General features: G+C 45.1%; 1 protein-coding gene across 1 annotated transcript in view; it reads right to left on the bottom strand.

The window, feature by feature from the left end:
- LOC129829724 (arf-GAP with GTPase, ANK repeat and PH domain-containing protein 2-like) overlaps window positions 1–22,938 on the bottom strand; it is a 47,121-nt gene that overhangs the window by 8,067 nt on the left and 16,116 nt on the right. The window contains exons 2-10 of the mRNA XM_055891602.1: window positions 6,849–6,907; window positions 6,523–6,610; window positions 6,338–6,423; window positions 4,551–4,692; window positions 4,213–4,347; window positions 3,298–3,419; window positions 1,881–2,057; window positions 1,554–1,634; window positions 1,345–1,449 (exon numbers count right to left, since the gene is read on the bottom strand). Of these exons, the coding sequence (XP_055747577.1) occupies window positions 1,345–1,449; window positions 1,554–1,634; window positions 1,881–2,057; window positions 3,298–3,419; window positions 4,213–4,347; window positions 4,551–4,692; window positions 6,338–6,423; window positions 6,523–6,610; window positions 6,849–6,907 (995 nt within the window). The remainder of the gene's footprint in view (window positions 1–1,344; window positions 1,450–1,553; window positions 1,635–1,880; window positions 2,058–3,297; window positions 3,420–4,212; window positions 4,348–4,550; window positions 4,693–6,337; window positions 6,424–6,522; window positions 6,611–6,848; window positions 6,908–22,938) is intronic.

Genomic DNA, 22,938 nt, shown 5'->3' on the forward strand with positions numbered 1-22,938 from the left:
ATTGTGAGACAGCGCTCACATATTCTCCGCCCTGTTGGATTCTACATATTCCACAGAAATACGAAATAACATCATAAATGTTTTCTTACTTTTGTTGAGCTTCCATCAGAATGTTGTACAAGGAGTCCTTGGTCCAGAATAAATCGTTGTTTGGTTTTAGAATGTCCATTTCTTCTGTCGAATTCGCGCCACAATGCTAGCCAAGGTTGCTAACATTCCCATCCTCTCTTGGCGCAAAGAACGGAAAACTCCAAAAGTCCCAATAAACGTTGAATAAACTGATAACTCGGTTGAAAAAACCTACTTTATGATGTTATTATCATATGTATCAAATAAAATCAGAGCCGGAGATATTCGCCGTGTATACCGAACGCCTTTCAGAAAACAATGTCAAGCTCCCCTGCGCGCCTTCGAGGACAAAGAAAATACCGGACCTGTCACTCCAAAAGCTCTTATTCGACCTCAGATCAAGCTAGACACCCCATTCCACCTTCCACTGCCTGTTGACATCTAGTGGAAGGCGTATGAAGTGCATGCATATCGATAAATAAAAGCCAGTTGAATAGGCAGGCCCTGAAACAGAGCCTCGTTTTCAGATTTTTCACTTCCTGTATGGAAGTTTGATGCCAAATGAGTTCTGTTTTACTCACAGATATAATTCAAACTGTTTTAGAAACTTGAGAGTGTTTTCTATCCAATAGTAATAATAATATGCATATTGTATGATCTAGAATAGAGTATGAGGCCGTTTAAATTGGGCACGATTTTTTCCAAAGTGAAAACAGCGCCCCCCTATTGACAAGAAGTTTTTAAGGTAATGGTGGACTGTCATTTCTCTTTGCTTATTTGAACTGTTCTTGCCATGGTATTTTACCAAATAGGGCTATCTTCTGTATACCACCGCTACCATGTCACAACACAACTGATTGGCTCAAACGCATTAAGAAGGAAAGAAATTCCACAAATTAACTTTTAACAAGGCACACCTGTTAATTGATATGCATTCCAGGTGACTACCTCATGAAGCTGGTTGAGAGAATGCCAAGAGTGTGCAAAGCTGCCATCAAGGCAAAGGGTGGCTACTTTGAGGAATCTAACATCTAAAATATATTTTGATTTGTTTAACACTTTTTTGGTTATTACATGATTCCATGTGTGTTATTTCATAGTTTTGATGTCATCACTATTATTATACAATGTAGAAAATAATACAAAGAAAGAAAAACCCTCGAATGAGTAGGTGTGTCCAAACTTTTGACTGGTATTGTATATATTTTTGTTATCTTATAACTAAGATGAGATCATGTTACTGGTGTTGGTCTGGTTGATTGTGGTGTGACTTACATTGTGGCTGGGGTGATAGACCAGGGAGCCGTTGTTGGACAGAGTGACATATTTCTTCTTCCACTCTTTGTTCAGTGAGCTCCCACTCCGCTTCCATAGTATACTCTGTTACAAACAATGGGTTCAATGTCATTAAGTTCCCTTCCATGACAGAAGAACTGGAACTAATCTATTCATTATACACAATATCCAGTGTGTGTCACACTGACCTGTTTGATAGCGATGGCCCGGCCACTGCCCACGTCACCTTTCGGGTCAACATTCTTTTCACTGCCACTGCCTCGACGGTTCTGAGAGAAGTTGTATCAACATTATAGGGTTAGAGATGAGAGTGTGACAGGTATAAATATGGACTGACACAAGTGTACAGGACAGATGCGAAACTGTGTGACTATTACTGTATGTTAAACTGTACATTTATTTTAGCTCTGTTTTGAAATCAGCTTGTTTGAATTATATGGATCTTTGGAACATTGTTCCGTTGATGAAATATTCCAATAATTTAATCACCAGAGATTCTGAGAACAGTAACTGACCTTGAACAGAGAGGTCCGCCGTTGAGGGATGTTTCTCATGGACCCTGAGGAGGTGATACTGCCAGCCCCCTCTACTGCTGCCACCGCCCCTGCCCCGCCCCGCAGCTCTCTGTGGCTGATCACAGGGGTGCAGGGTAGAGAGGAGGGGTAGCCACTATTCAGTCCTCCATTACTGGCCTGAGAGGGAGAGGGAGGACAGGGGGACAGGGGGACAGACAGGGGGATGGACAAGAGGGCAGATGGAGAGTGGCACAAGGAAAACAGAGAGGATGGGGTGTGGACAAATGAGATGAAACAGAGAAAACTAGACAAACGGACCAGACAACATGCTCTTCCTCCTGAATACATTTGGTATCTACTAGAATAAATCCTACATCTGTGGTTCCCAAACTTTTTGAACCATTCTTTGAATCCATCAAGGGCCTCTTTTAAGCCCCCAGATGAACAAAAAACTCCCGCCTTGGGCCAATCAGTATAATTTAGTAAATGTCAGATCTCTATGGAAAGATGCATAATTCACCCAAGTTTAATCGAAATTGGACCAGTGGTGTCTGAGATATCACGTGGGTTAGCTAGACTCATATTCCTGAGCATGTGTGCCACATTTCCTCTCTGAGTCAAACAGATTAAGAGATATAAACATGTGCCTGTTATAGCGCCATCGTGTGGTCGACATTAATGTTCTTGTATATGTTGAATCTTCACAGTGTTTGTAACATGTGAACCAAATTTTGTTACAATACGAATATCCTTGACTGATTTGCCTTTATGTGCCAGAATACGCCCTCGTGAATGTTTATTGGTCAGTATTGGCCATGATGTTTTAGGTGCTAGTCTGGAAAATATTGCGTTGAGACATCTTTGTCCATAGCTGCCACATAACAAGATTTGTGCAGATCGGTCATTCGGTGCCAAAAGAGTAGCCTTTTATGTGTTTTTCACAAAATTTGAAATGGTGGAAAATCCATCATTGTGGACCTTATGGGTCCCTGAGGCAAATGTGGTCCTTGTGAGGAGAGTGACCTATGTACCGAATTTCATGACTAGGTCAAATTGGGTGAGGGGTGTGACCTTTCAATGTTTGCATTATAAATCTGTTGTGATAGCACAACCATCTAGCCAATCAGTGTAACTGTATAAATGCCAGCTCTCTATGGCAAGACGCATCATTCACCCAAATTTTGTCAATATCGTACTAATGTAGGAGACAGATCCACAGTCCCCTCCTCGATTTTATTGTGGGTGACAACAATGTATCTAGGCACAGCTCAAGGTTAAGGCCTATAGGAGGATCTTCAGTACTGTAGCTGGTATCCACTTGTGGGTACCACTGCACTATAGTATTGATTTTCTGTCAACAACACAGAAGAGATATGCCTGGGAAAAAGACAGATGTAAACAGTGTGAGGCATGTTACCTGTCCAAGGAAGGATGCTGACCCCGATGTGGAGCCCCCAGGGTGACTGGGGGAGTTAGGAAGAGACTTGCAGGAGACCAGGAACGCAGACTGTTTCTTCTGTGCGACTATCTTCTGGGCAGCTGAGAGGAGAGAGAAATACTGCACTAGTGAGATGGCACTAATCGCTCATTACTTCAGGATGTGAATTGTATGTGTTAGGTAAGTAAGTACAGCCGGCGCCTCCCGGGTGGAGCAGTGGTCTAGGGCACTGCATCGCAGTGCTAACTGCGCCACCAGAGTCTCTGGGTTCGCGCCCAGGCCCTGTCGCAGCCGGCCGCGACCGGGAGGTCCGTGGGGCGACGCACAATTGGCATAGCGTCGTCCGGGGTAGGGAGGGTTTGGCCGGTAGGGATATCCTTGTCTCATCGCGCTCCAGCGACTCCTGTGGCGGGCCGGGCGCAGTGCGCGCCAACCAAGGGGGCCAGGTACACGGTGTTTCCTCCGACACATTGGTGCGGCTGGCTTCCGGGTTGGAGGCGCGCTGTGTTAAGAAGCAGTATGGCTGGTTGGGTTGTGCTTCGGAGGACGCATGGCTTTCGACCTTCGTCTCTCCCGAGCCCGTACGGGAGTTGTAGCGATGAGACAAGGTAGTAATTACTAGTGATTGGATACCACGAAAAATTGGGGAGAAAATGGGATAAAAAATGTTTAAAAAAATAAAAAAATAAAAAGTAAGTACAGCCGTGCATCTCTGGTCAAACAACATAGATTTGTGATATAATCCTTTATGTAGAATGACATTGCTTTTAAATGATTTGTGAAGCATTTGTGTATAGTGTGACCGGAATGATTTATTGTGTTAAAACAATGGTAATGTGACTGTACCTTTGGGTCACCAGCTCTGACACCAATGCTCAACTTCAGTTAACTCACCCTCCTGAAAAACCCGGTCTACGTTGAGCCCATAGGTGGCACAGGTCTCATAGAACACACAGTGCCTCACATCAACACATAGCTGCCGGGCACGCATGTCCTCAATCACACGTGGGTTGGTACTGCTGATTTTGTCTATAGAAAGAGGACAGCGGAGACCGTGGGGCTTCAGACACTGAGATGAAGTCATATAGGCTACAGTAGCTTGTACAGTATATGCTCACTTTCTTCCATCTAATTATATAAAACAAGACTAATGGTTCTGTAGATGCTATCCATCTGCCCTCTTACATTTCCCTGAACATATCCATCCATTTTCATTCCTCCATGTTCCTTACCTTGTGTCCCAACCACAACAAGTGGGATGTCAGCACTGCTGCGATGTGTGTTGAGCTGGCTGTACAGCTGGTAGACATCCTGGAAGCTGGCCTCATTCTCCAGACTGAACACCAGGACCACTGCATCTACCCAGTTGCTGATCTACAGACAGAGATTTGGTAGGAGAGGGAAGAGAAGCGAGAGGCGAGAGGGAGACAAGTGCAAGATGGGTCAGGATAAGGATTAAGATGAGTTAGTGAGATTGTAATTCTGTAATTATTTCTCAACACATCATTCTACATCAACAACAATGCAACAAGGTATACAGTGCATTCGTAAAGTATTCAGACCACTTCCCTTACAGCCTTATTCTAAAATGTATTAAATAAAAAAATGTCTTCATCAATCTACACACAATACACCATAACGACAAAGTGAAAACAAGCTTTTAGACATTTTTGCAAATTTATAAAAAATAAAAATCAGAAATACCTTATTTACACAAGTATTAAAATTCTTTGCTATGAGACTGGAAATTGAGCTCAGGGGCATCCTGTTCACGTTGATCAGATCCTCTCTGACCAAGGCCCTTCTTCCCCGATTGCTCAGTTTGGCCGGGGTTCTAAACTTCTTCCATTTAAGAATTATGGAGGCCACTGTGTTCTTGGGGACCTAAAATGCTGCAGAATTTTGTACCCTTCCCCAGATATGTGCCTCGATACAATCCTGTCTTGGAGCTCTATGGACAATTCCTTCGAACTCATGGCTTGGTTTTTGCTCTGACATGCACTGTCAAACGTGTGACCTTATAAAGACAGGTGTGCGCCTTTCCAAATCATGTCCAATAAATTGAATTTAACACAGGTGGGCTCCAATCAAGTTGTTTTATTTTAATTTAACCTTTATTTAACCTGGAAAGCAGGCCATTATGTTAGAGTGGCCAGATGGAAGCCACTCCTCAGTAAAAGGCACCACAGCCCGCTTGTAGTTCGCCAAAAGGCACCTAAAGGACTCTCAGACCATGAGAAACAAGATTCTCTGGTCTGATGAAACCAAGATTGAACTCTTTGGCCAGAATGCCAAGCATCACGTCTGGAGGAAACCTGACGCCATCCCTACAGTGAAGCATGGTGGTGGCAGCATCATGCTGTGGGGATGTTTTTCAGTGGCGGGGACTGGGAGACTAGTCAGGATCAAGGGAAAGATGAATGGAGCAAAGTACGGAGAGATCCTTGATGAAAACTTGCTCCAGAGCACCTGCTCCAGAGTGCAGGACCTCAGAATTGGACAACAGGACAACAACCCGAAGCACACAGCCAAGACAACGCAGGAGTGGCTTCGGGACAAGTCTCTAAATGTCCTTGAGTGGCCCAGCCAGAGCCAGGACTTGAACCCGATCGAACATCTCTGGAGCGACCTGAAAAGAGCTTGAGAGGATCAGCAGAGAGGAATGGGAGAAACTCCCCAAGTACAGGTGTGCCAAGATTGTAGTGTCATACCCAAGACGACTCGAGGCTGTAATCGCTGCCAAAGGTGCTTCAACAAAGTACTAAGTAAAGGGTCTGAATACTTATGGAAATGTGATATTTCAGGGTTTTTTTATACAATTGAAAAAAATTCTAAAAATCTGTTTTTGCTTTGTCATTATGCGGTATTGTGTGTAGATTGGTGAGGGGGAAAAACAATTGAATCCATTTTAGAATAAGGCTGTAATGTAACACAATGTGGAATAGCTCAAGGGTTCTGAATGCTTTCCGAATGCACTGTACACACACTCCAGCAAATACACTAGTACATTTACACACACCTGTGCATCAGGAGTAACTGCCTCCTCTCTGATTAGCAATAGATGACTCTGTCCATCTACCAATACCTCCTTCTTATACCTCCCCCCTAACAATGGAACAGCAGCGCAGAGGTTAGTTATTGTGTGTCAGAGAGCCATTATGAAAGATAAAATGGTAGGACAAGAAAAGTGTTTTTCATGCTTACCTTCAATCTTCTCTAGTGGAAGGTAACTTCCTGTTATGTATCTGTTTATCAGCGCTGACCTGCCACTCCGAAGACTTCCCAGCACACCCTGCACAGATTAAAGAAGTTCGAAAACACACACACAGCCTACTGTATACACACACACACACAGCCTACTGTACACACACATACACACACAGACAGCCTACTGTATACACACACACACACACACACACACACACACACATCTTCACTCATGGTAGCTTCCCTCAATAGAGTGTGAAAAGAGATGAAGCTCTATCTAACTTTTCTTTCAATTCATCTTTAATGAGGATGCTTTGTCTTACCACACGGAGCTCAGGGATGGATCGACTCAAGGTCCACTCTTGACTATTTGCACAAGCCGCTGCTTGGGAGAAAGGGACAGAGGGAATCATAATTTTGATAATTCAAGGGAAACAACAATCAGAATGGCCTTGGAAAGGACTAGCGATAAATGACTGTTATGTGAATTGGTTGAGTGGCAGTCAGGCACTCTTGATCAAAATAACCTTTCACGACAACATACATGAGTTTACTGGACTAGGCCAATGCTCTGTCCAATGCTCTGTTTATCCACTGTACCACCAAGAGGCCTGCCATACATATTTTGTGTCGTTCTCTGAGAAGATCCTTCACATGATGTACCTGCCATTCAAAGGCAGCTGCTCTGCAAAGGATCAAAGTGTCTGATGCAGGGGGGCAACGACTCCCTTCGCTTTGTGTGTCGCTAGGCAGTAGAATGCTCTGTGCAATCCCAGTGGAACACACACACCATCACGGTCAGTGATGGAACAGCACCAACACTGTTACTGTCAGGGATGGAACAGCACCAACACTGTTACTGTCAGTGATGGAACAGCACCAACACTGTTACTGACAGGGGTGGAACAGCACCAACACTGTTACTGTCAGGGATGGAACAGCACCAACACTGTTACTGTCAGTGATGGAACAGCACCAACACTGTTACTGTCAGGGGTGGAACAGCACCAACACTGTTACTGTCAGGGATGGAACAGCACCAACACTGTTACTGTCAGTGATGGAACAGCACCAACACTGTTACTGTCAGGGATGGAACAGCACCAACACTGTTACTGTCAGTGATGGAACAGCACCAACACTGTTACTGTCAGGGGTGGAACAGCACCAACACTGTTACTGTCAGGGATGGAACAGCACCAACACTGTTACTGTCAGTGATGGAACAGCACCAACACTGTTACTGTCAGGGATGGAACAGCACCAACACTGTTACTGTCAGTGATGGAACAGCACCAACACTGTTACTGTCAGGGGTGGAACAGCACCAACACTGTTACTGTCAGTGATGGAACAGCACCAACACTGTTACTGTCAGGGATGGAACAGCACCAACACTGTTACTGTCAGTGATGGAACAGCACCAACACTGTTACTGTCAGGGGTGGAACAGCACCAACACTGTTACTGTCAGTGATGGAACAGCACCAACACTGTTACTGTCAGTGATGGAACAGCACCAACACTGTTACTGTCAGGGATGGAACAGCACCAACACTGTTACTGTCAGGGATGGAACAGCACCAACACTGTTACTGTCAGTGATGGAACAGCACCAACACTGTTACTGTCAGTGATGGAACAGCACCAACACTGTTACTGTCAGGGATGGAACAGCACCAACACTGTTACTGTCAGTGATGGAACAGCACCAACACTGTTACTGTCAGGGATGGAACAGCACCAACACTGTTACTGTCAGTGATGGAACAGCACCAACACTGTTACTGTCAGGGATGGAACAGCACCAACACTGTTACTGTCAGGGATGGAACAGCACCAACACTGTTACTGTCAGGGGTGAAACAGCACCAACACTGTTACTGTCAGGGATGGAACAGCACCAACACTGTTACTGTCAGGGGTGAAACAGCACCAACACTGTTACTGTCAGGGGTGGAACAGCACCAACACTGTTACTGTCAGGGGTGGAACAGCACCAACACTGTTACTGTCAGTGATGGAACAGCACCAACACTGTTACTGTCAGGGATGGAACAGCACCAACACTGTTACTGTCAGGGATGGAACAGCACCAACACTGTTACTGTCAGTGATGGAACAGCACCAACACTGTTACTGTCAGTGATGGAACAGCACCAACACTGTTACTGTCAGGGGTGGAACAGCACCAACACTGTTACTGTCAGTGATGGAACAGCACCAACACTGTTACTGTCAGGAATGGAACAGCACCAACACTGTTACTGTCAGTGATGGAACAGCACCAACACTGTTACTGTCAGTGATGGAACAGCACCAACACTGTTACTGTCAGTGATGGAACAGCACCAACACTGTTACTGTCAGGAATGGAACAGCACCAACACTGTTACTGTCAGTAACACTGACACTGACAGTCCTCACTTCCTGTTGAATCTGCAGACATGTTGCTGTGCGTTTTGTTGCTGTGCGTTTTGCTGCCAACTTTACTTTACTTTGCTAGCTGACAACTTTACGTTTTTTGTTTTGTTTTTGTTTTTAATTACCGTTTATATTTTTAGTTTTTCCATCGCAACTTTTTTCCCTCATTCAACTTTTTCACTCTGGACGCTTTATCTGGACATGGTTCGTCAACACCTTCAACAGCCGAAGCTAAGTAGTAACATTAACATGATCTTCTAATTGCAGTCGCTGTACTCATAATATACAGGAGAACGATCGCCTTACGGCGAGAATAGCTGTGCTACAAGCCCAGCTTCAGACGCAATTGTTAGGCAAGGGTAATTTCAGTGTAGGAAATGAAGAAACAGCGTCTGTGCCACCAGTAAGTACAGATAGTAACGTTAGTATAAATCCCCCCGCACAGTCCCCGCAGCCGGACAACTTTCTCATGGCTTCTGGAGGGAAATGCTGTTGGAATGCTCAACCGGTGTCGCTCATTCAGCCGACAGAAACTTTCAACCGGTTTTCCCCATTATGTAGCGAGTCGGAGTCTGAGTCTGAGTCTCTCTTGTCTCTACTCCTCCCGTTACGGGGTCTGAGACGCCGAAGGCTCCCACCATTAGCTCTGACAAATTGAAAACCCTAGTCATTGGCGACTCCATTACCCGCAGTATTAGACTTAAAACGAATCACCCAGCGATCATACACTGTTTACCAGGGGGCAGGGCTACCGACGTTAAGGCTAATCTAAAGATGGTGCTGGCTAAAGCTAAATCTGGCGAGTGTAGAGAGTATAGAGATATTGTTATCCACGTCGGCACCAAAGATGTTAGAATGAAACAGTCAGAGGTCACCAAGTACAACATAGCTTCAGCGTGTAAATCAGCTAGAAAGATGTGTCGGCATCGAGTAATTGTCTCTGGCCCCCTCCCAGTTAGGGGGAGTGACGAGCTCTACAGCAGAGTCTCAGCACTCAATCGCTGGTTGAAAACTGTTTTCTGCCCCTCCCAAAAGATATAATTTGTAGATAATTGGCCCTCTTTCTGGGACTCACCCACAAACAGGACCAAGCCTGACCTGCTGAGGAGTGACGGACTCCATCCTAGCTGGAGGGGTGCTCTCATCTTATCTACCAACATAGATAGGGCTCTAACTCCTCTAGCCCCACAATGAAATAGGGTGCAGGCCAGGCAGCAGGCTGTTAGCCAACCTGCCAGCTTAGTGGAGTCTGCCAATAGCACAGTCAGTGTAGTCAGCTCAGCCATACCCATTGAGACTGTGTCTGTGCCTCGACCTAGGTTGGGCAAAACTAAACATGGCGGTGTTCGCCTTAGCAATCTTATTAGGATAAAGACCTCCTCCATTCCTGCCATTATTGAAAGAGATCGTGATACCTCACATCTCAAAATAGGGTTACTTAATGTTAGATCCCTCACTTCAAAGGCAGTCATAGTCAATGAACTAATCACTGATCATAATCTTGATGTGATTGGCCTGACTGAAACATGGCTTAAGCCTGATGAATTTACTGTGTTAAATGAGGCCTCACCTCCTGCTTACACTAGTGACCATATCCCCCGTGCATCCCGCAAAGGCGGAGGTGTTGCTAACATTTACGATAGCAAATTTCAATTTACCAAAAAAGAAAATGGCGTTTTCGTCTTTTGAGCTTCTAGTCATGAAATCTATGCAGCCTACTCAATCACTTTTTATAGCTACTGTTTACAGGCCTCCTGGGCCATATACAGCGTTCCTCTCTGAGTTTACCGAATTCCTATCAGACCTTGTAGTCATAGCAGATCATATTCTAATTTTTGGTGATTTTAATATTCACATGGAGAAGTCCACAGACCCACTCCAAAAGTCTTTCGGAGCCATCATCGACTCAGTGGGTTTTGTCCAACATGTCTCTGGACCTACTCACTGCCACAGTCATACTCTGGACCTAGTTTTGTCCCATGGAATAAATGTTGTAGATCTTAATGTTTTTCCACATAATCCTGGACTATCGGACCACCATTTTATTACGTTTGCAATCGCAACAAATAATCTGCTCAGACCCCAACCAAGGAGCATCAAAAGTCGTGCTATAAATTCTCAGACAACACAAAAATTTCTTGATGCCCTTCCAGACTCCTTCTACCTACCCAAGGACGTCAGAGGACAAAAATCAGTTAACCACTTAACTGAGGAACTCAATTTAACCTTGCGCAATACCCTAGATGCAGTTGCACCCCTAAAAACGAAAAACATTTGTCATAAGAAACTAGCTCCTTGGTATACAGAAAATACCCGAGCTTTGAAGCAAGCTTCCAGGAAATTGGAACGGAAATGGCGCCACACCAAACTGGAAGTCTTCCGACTAGCTTGGAAAGACAGTACCGTGCAGTACCGAAGATCCCTCACTGCTGCTCGATCATCCTACTTTTCCAACTTAATCGAGGAAAATAAGAACAATCCCAAATTTCTTTTTGATACTGTTGCAAAGCTAACTAAAAAGCAGCATTCCCCAAGAGAGGATGGCTTTCACTTCAGTAGTAATAAATTCATGAACTTCTTTGAGGAAAAGATCATGACCATTAGAAAGCAAATTACGGACTCCTCTTTGAATCTGCGTATTCCTCCAGGGCTTAGCTGTCCTGGATCTGCACAGCTCTGCGAGGGCCTCGGATCGGGAGAGACACTTAAGTGTTTTAGTACTATATCTCTTGACACAATGATGAAAATAATCATGGCCTCTAAACCTTCAAGCTGCATACTGGATCCTATTCCTACTAAACTGCTGAAGGAGCTGCTTCCTGTGCTTGGCCCTCCTATGTTGAACATAATAAACAGCTCTCTATCCACCGGATGTGTACCAAACTCACTAAAAGTGGCAGTGATAAAGCCTCTCTTGAAAAAGCCAAACCTTGACCCGGAAAATATAAAAAACTATCGGCCTATATCGAATCTTCCATTCCTCTCAAAACTTTTAGAAAAAGCTGTTGCACAGCAACTCACTGCCTTTCTGAAGACAAACAATGTATACGAAATGCTTCAGTCTGGTTTTAGACCCCATCATAGCACTGAGACTGCACTTGTGAAGGTGGTAAATGACCTTTTAATGGCGTCAGACCGAGGCTCTGCATCTGTCCTCGTGCTACTAGACCTTAGTGCTGCCTTTGACACCATCGATCACCACATTCTTTTGGAGAGACTGGAAACCCAAATTGGTCTACACGGACAAGTTCTGGCCTGGTTTAGATCTTACCTGTCGGAAAGATATCAGTTTGTCTCTGTGAATGGTCTGTCCTCTGACAAATCAACTGTACATTTTGGTGTTCCTCAAGGTTCCCTTTTAGGACCACTATTGTTTTCACTATATATTTTACCTCTTGGGGATGTTATTCGAAAACATAATGTTAACTTTCACTGCTATGCGGATGACACACAGCTGTACATTTCAATGAAACATGGTGAAGCCCCAAAATTGCCCTCGCTAGAAGCCTGTGTTTCAGACATAAGGAAGTGGATGGCTGAAAACTTTCTACTTTTAAACTCGGACAAAACAGAGATGCTTGTTCTAGGTCCCAAGAAACAAAGAGATCTTCTGTTAAATCTGACAATTCATCTTGATGGTTGTAAAGTCGTCTCAAATAAAACTGTGAAGGACCTCAGCGTTACTCTTGACCCTGATCTCTCTTTTGACGAGCATATCAAGACTGTTTCAAGGACAGCTTTTTTCCATCTACGTAACATTGCAAAAATCAGAAATTTTCTGTCCAAAAATGATGCAGAAAAATTCATCCATGCATTTGTTACTTCTAGGTTAGACTACTGCAATGCTCTACTTTCCGGCTACCCGGATAAAGCACTAAATAAACTTCAGTTAGTGCTAAATACGGCTGCTAGAATCCTGACTAGAACCAAGAAATTTGATCATATTACTCCAGTGCTAGCTTCCCTACACTGGCTTCCTGTTAAGGCAAGGGCTGATTTCAAGGTTTTACTGTTAACCTATAAAGCGTTACATGGGCTTGCTCCTACCTATCTTTCCGAGTTGGTCCTGCCGTACATACCAATACGTACGCTACGGTCACAAGACGCAGGCCTCCTAATTGTCCCTAGAATTTCTAAGCAAACAGCGGGAGGCAGGGCTTTCTCCTATAGATCTCCATTTTTATGGAACAGTCTGCCTACCCATGTGAGAGACGCAGATTTGGTCTCAACCTTTAAGTCTTTACTGAAGACTTATCTCTTCAGTAGGTCATATGATTGAGTGTAGTCTGGCCCAGGAGTGTGAAGGTGAACGGAAAGGCTCTGGAGCAACGAACCGCCCTTGCTGTCTCTGCCAGGCCGGTTCCCCTCTCTCCACTGGGATTCTCTGCCTCTAACCCTGTTACAGGGACTGAGTCACTGGCTTGCTGGTGCTCTTTCATGCCGTCCCTAGGAGGGGTGCGTCACTTGAGTGGGTTGAGTTACTGACGTGATCTTCCTGTCTGGGTTGGCGACCCCCTTGGTTTGTGCTGTGGTGGAGACCTTTGTGGGCTATACTCGGCCTTGTCTCAGGATTGTAAGTTGGTGGTTGAGGATTTCCCTCTAGTGGTGCGGGGGCTGTGCTTTGGCAAAGTGGGTGGGGTTATATCCTTCCTGTTTGGCCCTGTCCGGGGGTTTCTTTGGATGGGGCCACAGTGTCTCCTGACCGCTCCTGTCTCAGCCTCCAGTATTTATGTTGCAGTAGTTTATGTGTCGGGGGGCTAGGGTCAGTTGGTTATACCTGGAGTACTTCTCCTGTCTTATCCAGTGTCCTGTGTGAATTTAAGTATGCTCTCTCTAATTCTCTCGTTCTCTCTTTCTCTCTGAGAACCTGAGCCCTAGGACCATACGTCAGGACTACCGGGCATGCTGACACCTTGCTGTCCCCAGTCCGCCTGGCCTTGCTGCTATTCCAGTTTCAACTGTTCTGCCTGCGGTTATGGAACCCCTACCTGTCCCAGACCTGCTGTTTTCAACTCTTAATGATCGGCTATGAAAAGCCAACAGATTTATTCCTGATTATTATTTGACCATGCTTGTCATTTATGAACATTTTGAAAATCTTGGCTCTCTCTAATTTTCTCCTTCTCTCTTTCTTTCTCTCGGAGGACCTGGGCCCTGGGACCATGCGTCGGGACTGCCCCCCGTGGTGACTCCTTGCTGTCCCCAGTCCGCCTGGCCTTGCTGCTATTCCAGTTTCAGCTGTTCTGCCTGCGGTTATGGAACCGCCACCTGTCCCAGACCTGTTGTTTTTCAACTCTTAATGATCAGCTATGAAAAGCCAACTGAAAATTATTCATGATTATTATTTGACCATGCTTGTCACTTATGAACATCTTGGCATAGTTCTGTTATAATCTCCACCCGGCACAGCCAGAAGAGGACTGGCCACCCCTCATAGCCTGGTTCCTCTCTAGGTTTCTTCCTAGGTTTTGGCCTTTCTAGGGAGTTTTTCCTAGCCACCGTGCTTCTACACCTGCATTACTAGCTGTTTGGGGTTTTAGGCTGGGTTTCTGTACAGCACTTCGAGATATTAGCTGATGTACGAAGGGCTATATAAAATAAAATTGATTAAATTGATTGATTGAGTGATGGAACAGCACCAACACTGTTGCTGTCAGGGATGGAACAGCACCAACACTGTTACTGTCAGGGGTGGAACAGCACCAACACTGTTACTGTCAGGGATGGAACAGCACCAACACTGTTACTGTCAGGGGTGGAACAGCACCAACACTGTTACTGTCAGGGGTGGAACAGCACCAACACTGTTACTGTCAGGGATGGAACAGCACCAACACTGTTACTGTCAGGGATGGAACAGCACCAACACTGTTACTGTCAGGGGTGGAACAGCACCAACACTGTTACTGTCAGGGGTGGAACAGCACCAACACTGTTACTGTCAGGGGTGGAACAGCACCAACACTGTTACTGTCAGGGATGGAACAGCACCAACACTGTTACTGTCAGTGATGGAACAGCACCAACACTGTTATTGTCAGGGATGGAACAGCACCAACACTGTTACTGTCAGTGATGGAACAGCACCAACACTGTTACTGTCAGTGATGGAACAGCACCAACACTGTTACTGTCAGGAATGGAACAGCACCAACACTGTTACTGTCAGGGGTGGAACAGCACCAACACTGTTACTGTCCCTGCTGGGCCAGAGATGCCCCCAATGCAATAGGATGCTCATACCCCCACACCCTTTGACACTCTGTGTCCGCAGGAAGCTGAGTGACTCTGTGTGTTGCTGTGGTGGGACCAGTGCCAGCAGTCTACTACTCAGTGATGTCAGTTCCTGAAAGATGCAGGCCAACACAGATGCACAAGGAGGGAAGACACAATAGGGCCAGAGAAAGAGAGAGATTACAAAATTGTATTTTTCACAGGCAGCTTCCCCTAACATAGAGACGAATTCAACTCAAGCCAAAGGGCTCTTTATGCGCCAGGCCACATGAGACATGTTGCCAAAGCAATCAGACAGCATGATACAGCTGCCTACAAATCACTCTGTATAAAGCTAAATATCCAGACTCTCTCCCTATGAAGACAATAATGTAGTGTAATTGTTCAAATGTCACGGACATTCAAAGAACCCTTCTATTCTTCCTGGGAACATTAGAAGTCTCTCTCTCTCACACACAGCACCCCCGTGTTGCGATGGAAACCTTTCCCCCCAGACCCTGCTAGGCTGATTCTGCTCTTGCCCAGAGAGAACACATACCATACATGACTAGACACAGAACATATGCGATGTGTACCCGCATGTATACTATACACTTCAGGCCCATACTCATATTGAGAAAACATAAAAGCACTGCAAACAAATAATTAAGCTGCAAGCCAATACCAGTGAAACAGCTTGTCACTAACCTCCACAGACATTATTCATGTTTCCATGTTGTTGTTCTTGAAATACACGGTATGTGCCCGAGGCAGATGAAACTACAAGGGCTTCTGAAGTTTGATTAACTTCTCCAAAAAGGGCATATTTAGTATTTATACAGTTAAGAATGTCAGACTGATGGTTGGTGATGTGAAATGCAGGGAAGAGAGAGAGAGAGAGAGGGAGAGAGAGAAAGAGAAAGAGAAAGAGAAAGAGAAAGAGAAAGAGAAAGAGAGAGAGAGAGAGAGAGAGAGAGAGAGAGAGAGAGAGAGAGAGAGAGAGAGAGAGAGAGAGAGAGAGAGCGAGAGAGAGAGAGAAAGAGAGAGAGAGAAAGAGAGAGAGAGAAAGAGAGAGAGAGAGAGAAAGAGAGAGAGAGATTTGTGGAGGAATAGTCAATCAGACCAGGCGAAACATCAAATATATGGATTTAGGATATTAGCTGTAATTGCACTTCATATTGTCAAATGTCCCTACAAACCCCTTCAGTTTTGGAGACAGAAATAATCCCAAGCAGCCAGAAAATACATAAAATCGCAGATAGTGGCATACTGGCACAGCCTGTGCTTTAACCAACGCAGTATACAGTACATCCATAATATATAGCTCTGGCTTTAACCATTAGGATCATTATGAGAATTAACACAGTGTCTATATCCCAGTGACACCCTATTCCCTATATAGTGCACCCAAAGGGCCCTGGTCAAAAGTAGTGCACTAAATAGGGAAAAGGGTGTCATTTGGGAGAAACACAGTGTAGCTATGCTGTGCAGAGAATACCCCTTCAGGCTGCGTGAAATCACCCCCGTTTTGTTCAGAAGGTAATTATATTAGAACTGTCCAAGATTATAGCTCTATTGTCAGCTCAGAGATTATAGCTCTATTGTCAGCTCAGAGATTATAGCTCTATTGTCAGCTCAGAGATTATAGCTCTATTGTCAGCTCAGAGATTATAGCTCTATTGTCAGCTCAGAGATTATAGCTCTATTGTCAGCTCAGAGATTATAGCTCTGTTGTCAGCTCAGAGATCAAAAGGACTATCGTGTATCATCCTTTTACAGTTACACATGGCTTTAAATTTCATCCTCAGATACATGACATCCATTTTATAATGGGCTCTATATTATAGAATAACTATCTTCAAAGTAATGACTCGGGACGTCGGGTTTGATATGAAAGCTTCTTTTAGTAATAATTCTTGATCACGTTACATTTAACAACTTTAGATTCTACAGAGCAATGCAAATAAGATGCTAGCGCAAAGGAACCAAATAATCACCTGTTAATTGCCCTTAACTAGCGCGTTCACTCTCTACCTCCTGTCGCAAGGCATTCTGGAACTTGCAGTCAAAAGCGTAATTCAATACTAACCAATACAATTACATATGTAAATAACTAAAGAAATATCTTTAGATACAGCTCAATGAATTAACTTAAACATTAACTCTGTAACACATTAAAGTTACAACATCCCCCCCCCCTCCCCCCCCCCCGATGAACAACTGTGTTCATCTAGATCTCTAGGCAGTATATCAACTGAATAGGTCTCCTCAACAAAGTCCCTGAAGCAGTACGAACTGAACATGATCTAACTAGGCCATCTCGGCCTGGAAACAGTTCCTCAATCTTTCCTAGTTTCCAGGTTTGTCTGGGTGTGTTATCTTCTCCTATGAGTACAACGTCACCCGCTTTCAGTGGGGTGGGCTGTGGTGTATCACAGCGGTGTGCTGACTTTAGATCCAGCAAGTAGTCTCTTCGCCAACTGTTCCAGAAGCTGGTCACAAGTCTCTGCCTGTACTTCCATCTGCGTGTCATGTCCTCCTTGTTTAGCGTTGGGTGCTGAGTGTCAGCTGGAAATGGCTTTGGAGGCAAAGAGGTTAGTCGTTTACCCACCAGGAAGTGTGCTGGGGTCAGGGGTTGTGGTTCATCCACTTCATTGTGCACGAAGGTCAGAGGCCTAGAATTTAGAATTGCTTCAACCTCTGTCAGGACTGTGCACATCTCTTCAAAGTTGAGTGAAGCTCTCCCAAGAACCTTTCGCAGGCATGTTTTCACTGACCTGACAAGTCTTTCCCAGAATCCGCCCCACCAGGCTGCTCGCTCGGCGATGAACCTCCAGGTGATGCCCCTTTCTGAGAAGAAAGCCAAAAGTTGGGGCTCTTCGATTGCCTTCCACAGCTCTTTCAAGTCCTGATCAGCTCTCTTGAACGTTTTTGCATTGTCTGAGTAGATTACCTTGCATAATCCTCTCCTTGAGATGAATCTTTTTAGAGCTAGCAGGAATTTCTCTGTGGACTGATCTGAGACCAGTTCCAAATGCACTGCTCTGGTTACCGCACAAGTGAACAGTGCAATGTATGACTTCTTCACAGACCCATTTTCTTTCACATAGAGCGGTCCTGCAAAATCCACACCTGTGACTTCAAATGGTGGCGATTCAGTTATTCTGTCTTTTGGTAAAGGCGCAGTGACCTGCTGTCCGGCTCTTGCCTTGAATCTTTTGCACACTATACATCTTGCCACTGTGCTCTTGACTAGCTGCCTAGCACTCAAGATCCAGTATCGCTCTCTGATTTGTACTAGAGTGTCTCTTGCTCCAGAATGCATCACCTTCTCATGGTGGTACTGTATCAGCATTTCTGAGTATCTGTACTTGTTGGGCAGAACCCATGGGTGCTGCTCTCTGAATGTGAAGCTGGACTGTTGCAGTCTTCCTCCTACACTGAGTAGTTCGTGTTCGTCCAGGAACGGTTTCAGTTCTCTGATTTTACAGTCATTGTTTAGGCTTTTTCCTGCCTTCAGTAGTTTGATCTCCTGTCCAAAACTCTGTTGTTGTGTTACCTTAATCCAGTACTTTTCTGCATCGAACAGTTCGTCAGCAGTCAGTTCACCTTGTATCTTTATGGTTGTACGAGCATTGGCTATGAATCTCTTTATCCAGGCGGTGACTCTGAACACTCTTTTCAGTTTGCTGTACCTTTCAAGCTCCATCACAGGTTCAGTGATTGCTGTGCTGTTTGCTGCGAGTTGTACAGTAACCTGGCAGCTGGACTTGAGTTCTATATTCACCTCTTCCGGAACCTTGTTATCATCAGTCTCTTCGGACTGATTGGGTGATGTCAGAATTCTGGGTCCATTCCACCATAGCTCGCTCTGTGTCAAGTTTCGAACAGTTTGTCCTCTTGTAGGGAGGTCGGCTGGATTAGTTTTCCCTTCAATATGTGACCATGACTCTGGATTGGTCAAGGACTGGATCTCCGTCACTCTGTTCGCAACAAACTGTTTCCATTTCTGAGCTGAGCTGCAAATCCAATGCAGCACGATCATCGAGTCTGTCCACATTTGGATCTGTTTTTCTTCCAATTTCAGTGTGGTCATCAAGTTGTTTGCGAGTCTCGCTCCAATCACAGCTCCCATGAGCTCCAGGCGTGGCAGCGTCATTTTCTTGAGTGGGGCTACCCTGGACTTGGATGCGACTAGACTTCTTGTTTCCCTGTCTTGTGACTCACCTTGCAAGTAAGCTACTGCACTGTAAGCCCTTTCACTTGCATCACAGAACACGTGTAGTTTCAGAGTGTGGCTATTCTGTGGCCGCATGTCTGTTCTGTACCACCTTGGTATGGTGAGCTGGTGTAACTGGGGTAGCTCTGAACACCACTGTTGCCATTCTCGTGTCAGATCAGGTGGTAATTCTTCGTCCCAGCTGAGTCCCCTCTCCCACATTTCCTGGAACATGCACTTGATCCTGATGGTGAAGGGAGTTAAGAAACCAAGAGGGTCGAAGATACGTGCAGACGACTGTAGAACACTTCTCTTTGTGTTTTCCTTTTGCTTTAGAATGCTCAGTAGCGGCCTGAGGTCAAACACAAAGTCATCTGTTTCCGGTCTCCATACTAAGCCTAAAACCTTCAGCACTAATCCTTGTGTTTCTAGCGTCAACGGGTGCTCAGTTGTCGTACTCTCCTCCCATTTTGTTTTCAATTCAGGAGAATTGGTCATCCACTTGCAGAGGTCCATGCCTGCAATCGACAGCATTCGCTTTGCAGTTGTTGTCACAAGGTAAGCCTCTTCAACATTGCGTGAACTTGCAATGAAATCATCTACATAGAGTGACTCTCTCAGTATCTCTACAACTTCTGGTTGTTCTGTTTCATATTGTTTCAGGTGCTTCCTGATTGTAGCTGCCAGCAAAAATGGACTTGGGGAAGCTCCAAATACCACTCTTTTCATCCTCAGCACACGCAGCTCCTCTTCATTTTCTCCCCTTGGTGGGCCTGTGAGCCATAGAAATCTCACGGCGTCTCTGTCTCTCTCTGCTAGGGATATCTGCAGGAAAGCTTTCTTGATGTCTGCCATGAATGCGATCTCATGTAGTCTGAACTTTATCAGAACGCTGAGCAGATCCGGATTCAGGTTCGGTCCTGTGAGTAGACAGTCATTGAGGGATGGACAGCCATCTTCATGGGACGAGGCATCAAACACCACTCTCAGTTTTGTTGTCACCTTATCTTCTCGGAGTACTGCATGGTGAGGTAAGTAGTATTTTACGTTGTCTGCACTTGATGCGTTGTCCTTGGGCACGTCCTCTGCCATATCCTGTTGTAAGTAGTCCTCTACCACTTCATTGTATCTGCTGTACAACGTCACATCCTTCTTCAGTCTTTTCTTCAGACCTTCAAACCGTTTCTTGGCGATTCTATAGTTGTCTTGGAGTTCTGGCATTTCTCGTTTCCATGGCAACTCCACGTGGTATCGCCCATCTTTGAAGGTGGTTGTTTCCTCGAACCTCTGTAGAGCCTCGGTTTCCTCTGGGTTCTGTGTTTTCTCGCTTATAATACCCAGAGACTCAAGCTCCCAGAATGCATGCAGTTGTTTGGAGACTAGTGTGTCTTCATCAAGTGGGATGAACATGCAAGTTGCCTCGGCGACACTTGACATGAACACGGGTCCCTGCACCGACCATCCAAAGGTGCTCTCTAAAGCAACCAGCGTCTCCGTCAGCCGCTCCACTCTGCCTGATACTATCTGCCAGTAGTAGTCTGCTCCTATCAGGACAGAGAGTTCAGGATCATTGTCATCTCCTGGAGAGTCTGCGAGCTGCAGTCCCTTTCTATTGAGCTCATGTCGAATCTGTTCACCAGGAATCTTCATCACAGCTGTGCACACTTGTGGGGTTTCAATTGCCTCTATCTCTATTCTCTGCTGTTTGTCCCAGACATTCTCCAAGATGACTTTCACTGTGTTGCATTGGGACGTTGCTGGGGCAGAGGAGCCAAACGTGTGAAGAGTGAGTGCCTCTTGTCTGATTACTGGTAGCTTCAAGCCCTTCACAAGGTTTTCATGTATGAAGCTTCTCTGACTGCCTCCATCTAGTAAGCAACGAGCTATCTTCCTGCCTGATGGGCCTTCTACCCATGCCTTTGCCGTTTGTAGCAACACAGTGTTCTGTCCATCTGGTTTCATCTTCACTGAATGGGGAATAACTGAGGAAACAACAGCATCTACAAAAACAGTAGGGGGTTGCACCTCACTCCTCTTACCGGTACACACAGCAATGTGATGTCTGCTTCCACATGTTGCACATGACACATCTTTGACTTTACAGAATTTTGCTATGTGTCTCTGTCCTAAACATACAAAGCATCTTCCCATTTTCTTTAGTTTCTCTTTGCGTGTAGCAATATTGTGGTCAGGGCAGTTTTCTGATTTGTGGTCTGCACTGTCACAGAATAGACAGTTTTGTTCCTTCTGGCTGGCTGTATGCAGTGCTGCAGCAGAGGGCATGTTGGGTCTTTTTGTTTTCATTTCATTGGAGAAGCATGACTTGTTCCATGGTTTGCTCTCTTTCTGTTGGTTGCATGATCTTGTCATTTGTAGCGCTCTCTCCCTGCTCTGAACCTCCTTCTGTAGGAAACTGACAATCTCAGACACTTTCCATTCATCATCTACTCCCCTCTGACGACTATAGTCAAGAGCTATGTCCTCTGGAATCATCTGCAGTAAGATTGGGCATAGTAGGCTTCCATAGGTTTGACACTACACCCAGTGATTCCAGGCTCCTAATCTGAATTTCACATTCATCATATAGCTGCCTCAATGCATTTAGATCAGAGGATTTCTTCACAGGGGTGAGATTCATCAGCTTTGACATATGAGCACTAATCACAAGATCTTTCCTTCCAAATCTGCTCTTGAGTAGAGCGATTGCATCGTCATAGTTACTGTCTGTTAACATCAGTCCTGCTACTGCCTTTGCAGCTGGTCCAGTGAGATATGTTTTCAGATAGGTAAACTTCTCTTTATTACACAGAGAATCATTGTTGTGAATAGCAGTCTCATACTGGCTCCAAAACTCCTGCCACATACTGACATCTCCATAGAATTTCTCAATAATCAACTTTGGTAGCCTTACTGATTGTCTCTGTGATCTGTTGGAGTTAGCGTCACTCACCCGTGCTGCTAGTGGATTGAGATCCTGGTTTTTCTTTATCACTCATTGTGCACGGCTCTTCAGCATGATAACGCGCTCTTTGTAATCCTCCGTGCATGCAATCTCTGCCTCCAATCCGTCCAATGGCGTTAACTGTTCAATTCCACGATCAAGTTCAAACAAACTGTTCTCCTTAGCTAACAGCAATTCCAACAATGTACTCAAGTGATCGGTATCCGGATTTGACTGGGTTATTTCCACGTCAATCTGATTCAAAATCCTTGTTGTGGCACCTCGAATGGTACCCCGCTTTCGTCTCATTCTTTCGGTTTCATGCCGACGTTCCTCCTCAGCCATTTCAGCCGCTTCTTCGTCGCAGCTCATATCCCGGGTTTCGGCACCAAAATATAGAATAACTATCTTCAAAGTAATGACTCGGGACGTCGGGTTTGATATGAAAGCTTCTTTTAGTAATAATTCTTGATCACGTTACATTTAACAACTTTAGATTCTACAGAGCAATGCAAATAAGATGCTAGCGCAAAGGAGCCAAATAATCACCTGTTAATTGCCCTTAACTAGCGCGTTCACTCTCTACCTCCTTTCGCAAGGCATTCTGGAACTTGCA

Source organism: Salvelinus fontinalis, chromosome 31, assembly GCF_029448725.1.
Source record: "Salvelinus fontinalis isolate EN_2023a chromosome 31, ASM2944872v1, whole genome shotgun sequence".
NCBI classification, from domain to species: Eukaryota; Metazoa; Chordata; class Actinopteri; order Salmoniformes; family Salmonidae; genus Salvelinus; species Salvelinus fontinalis.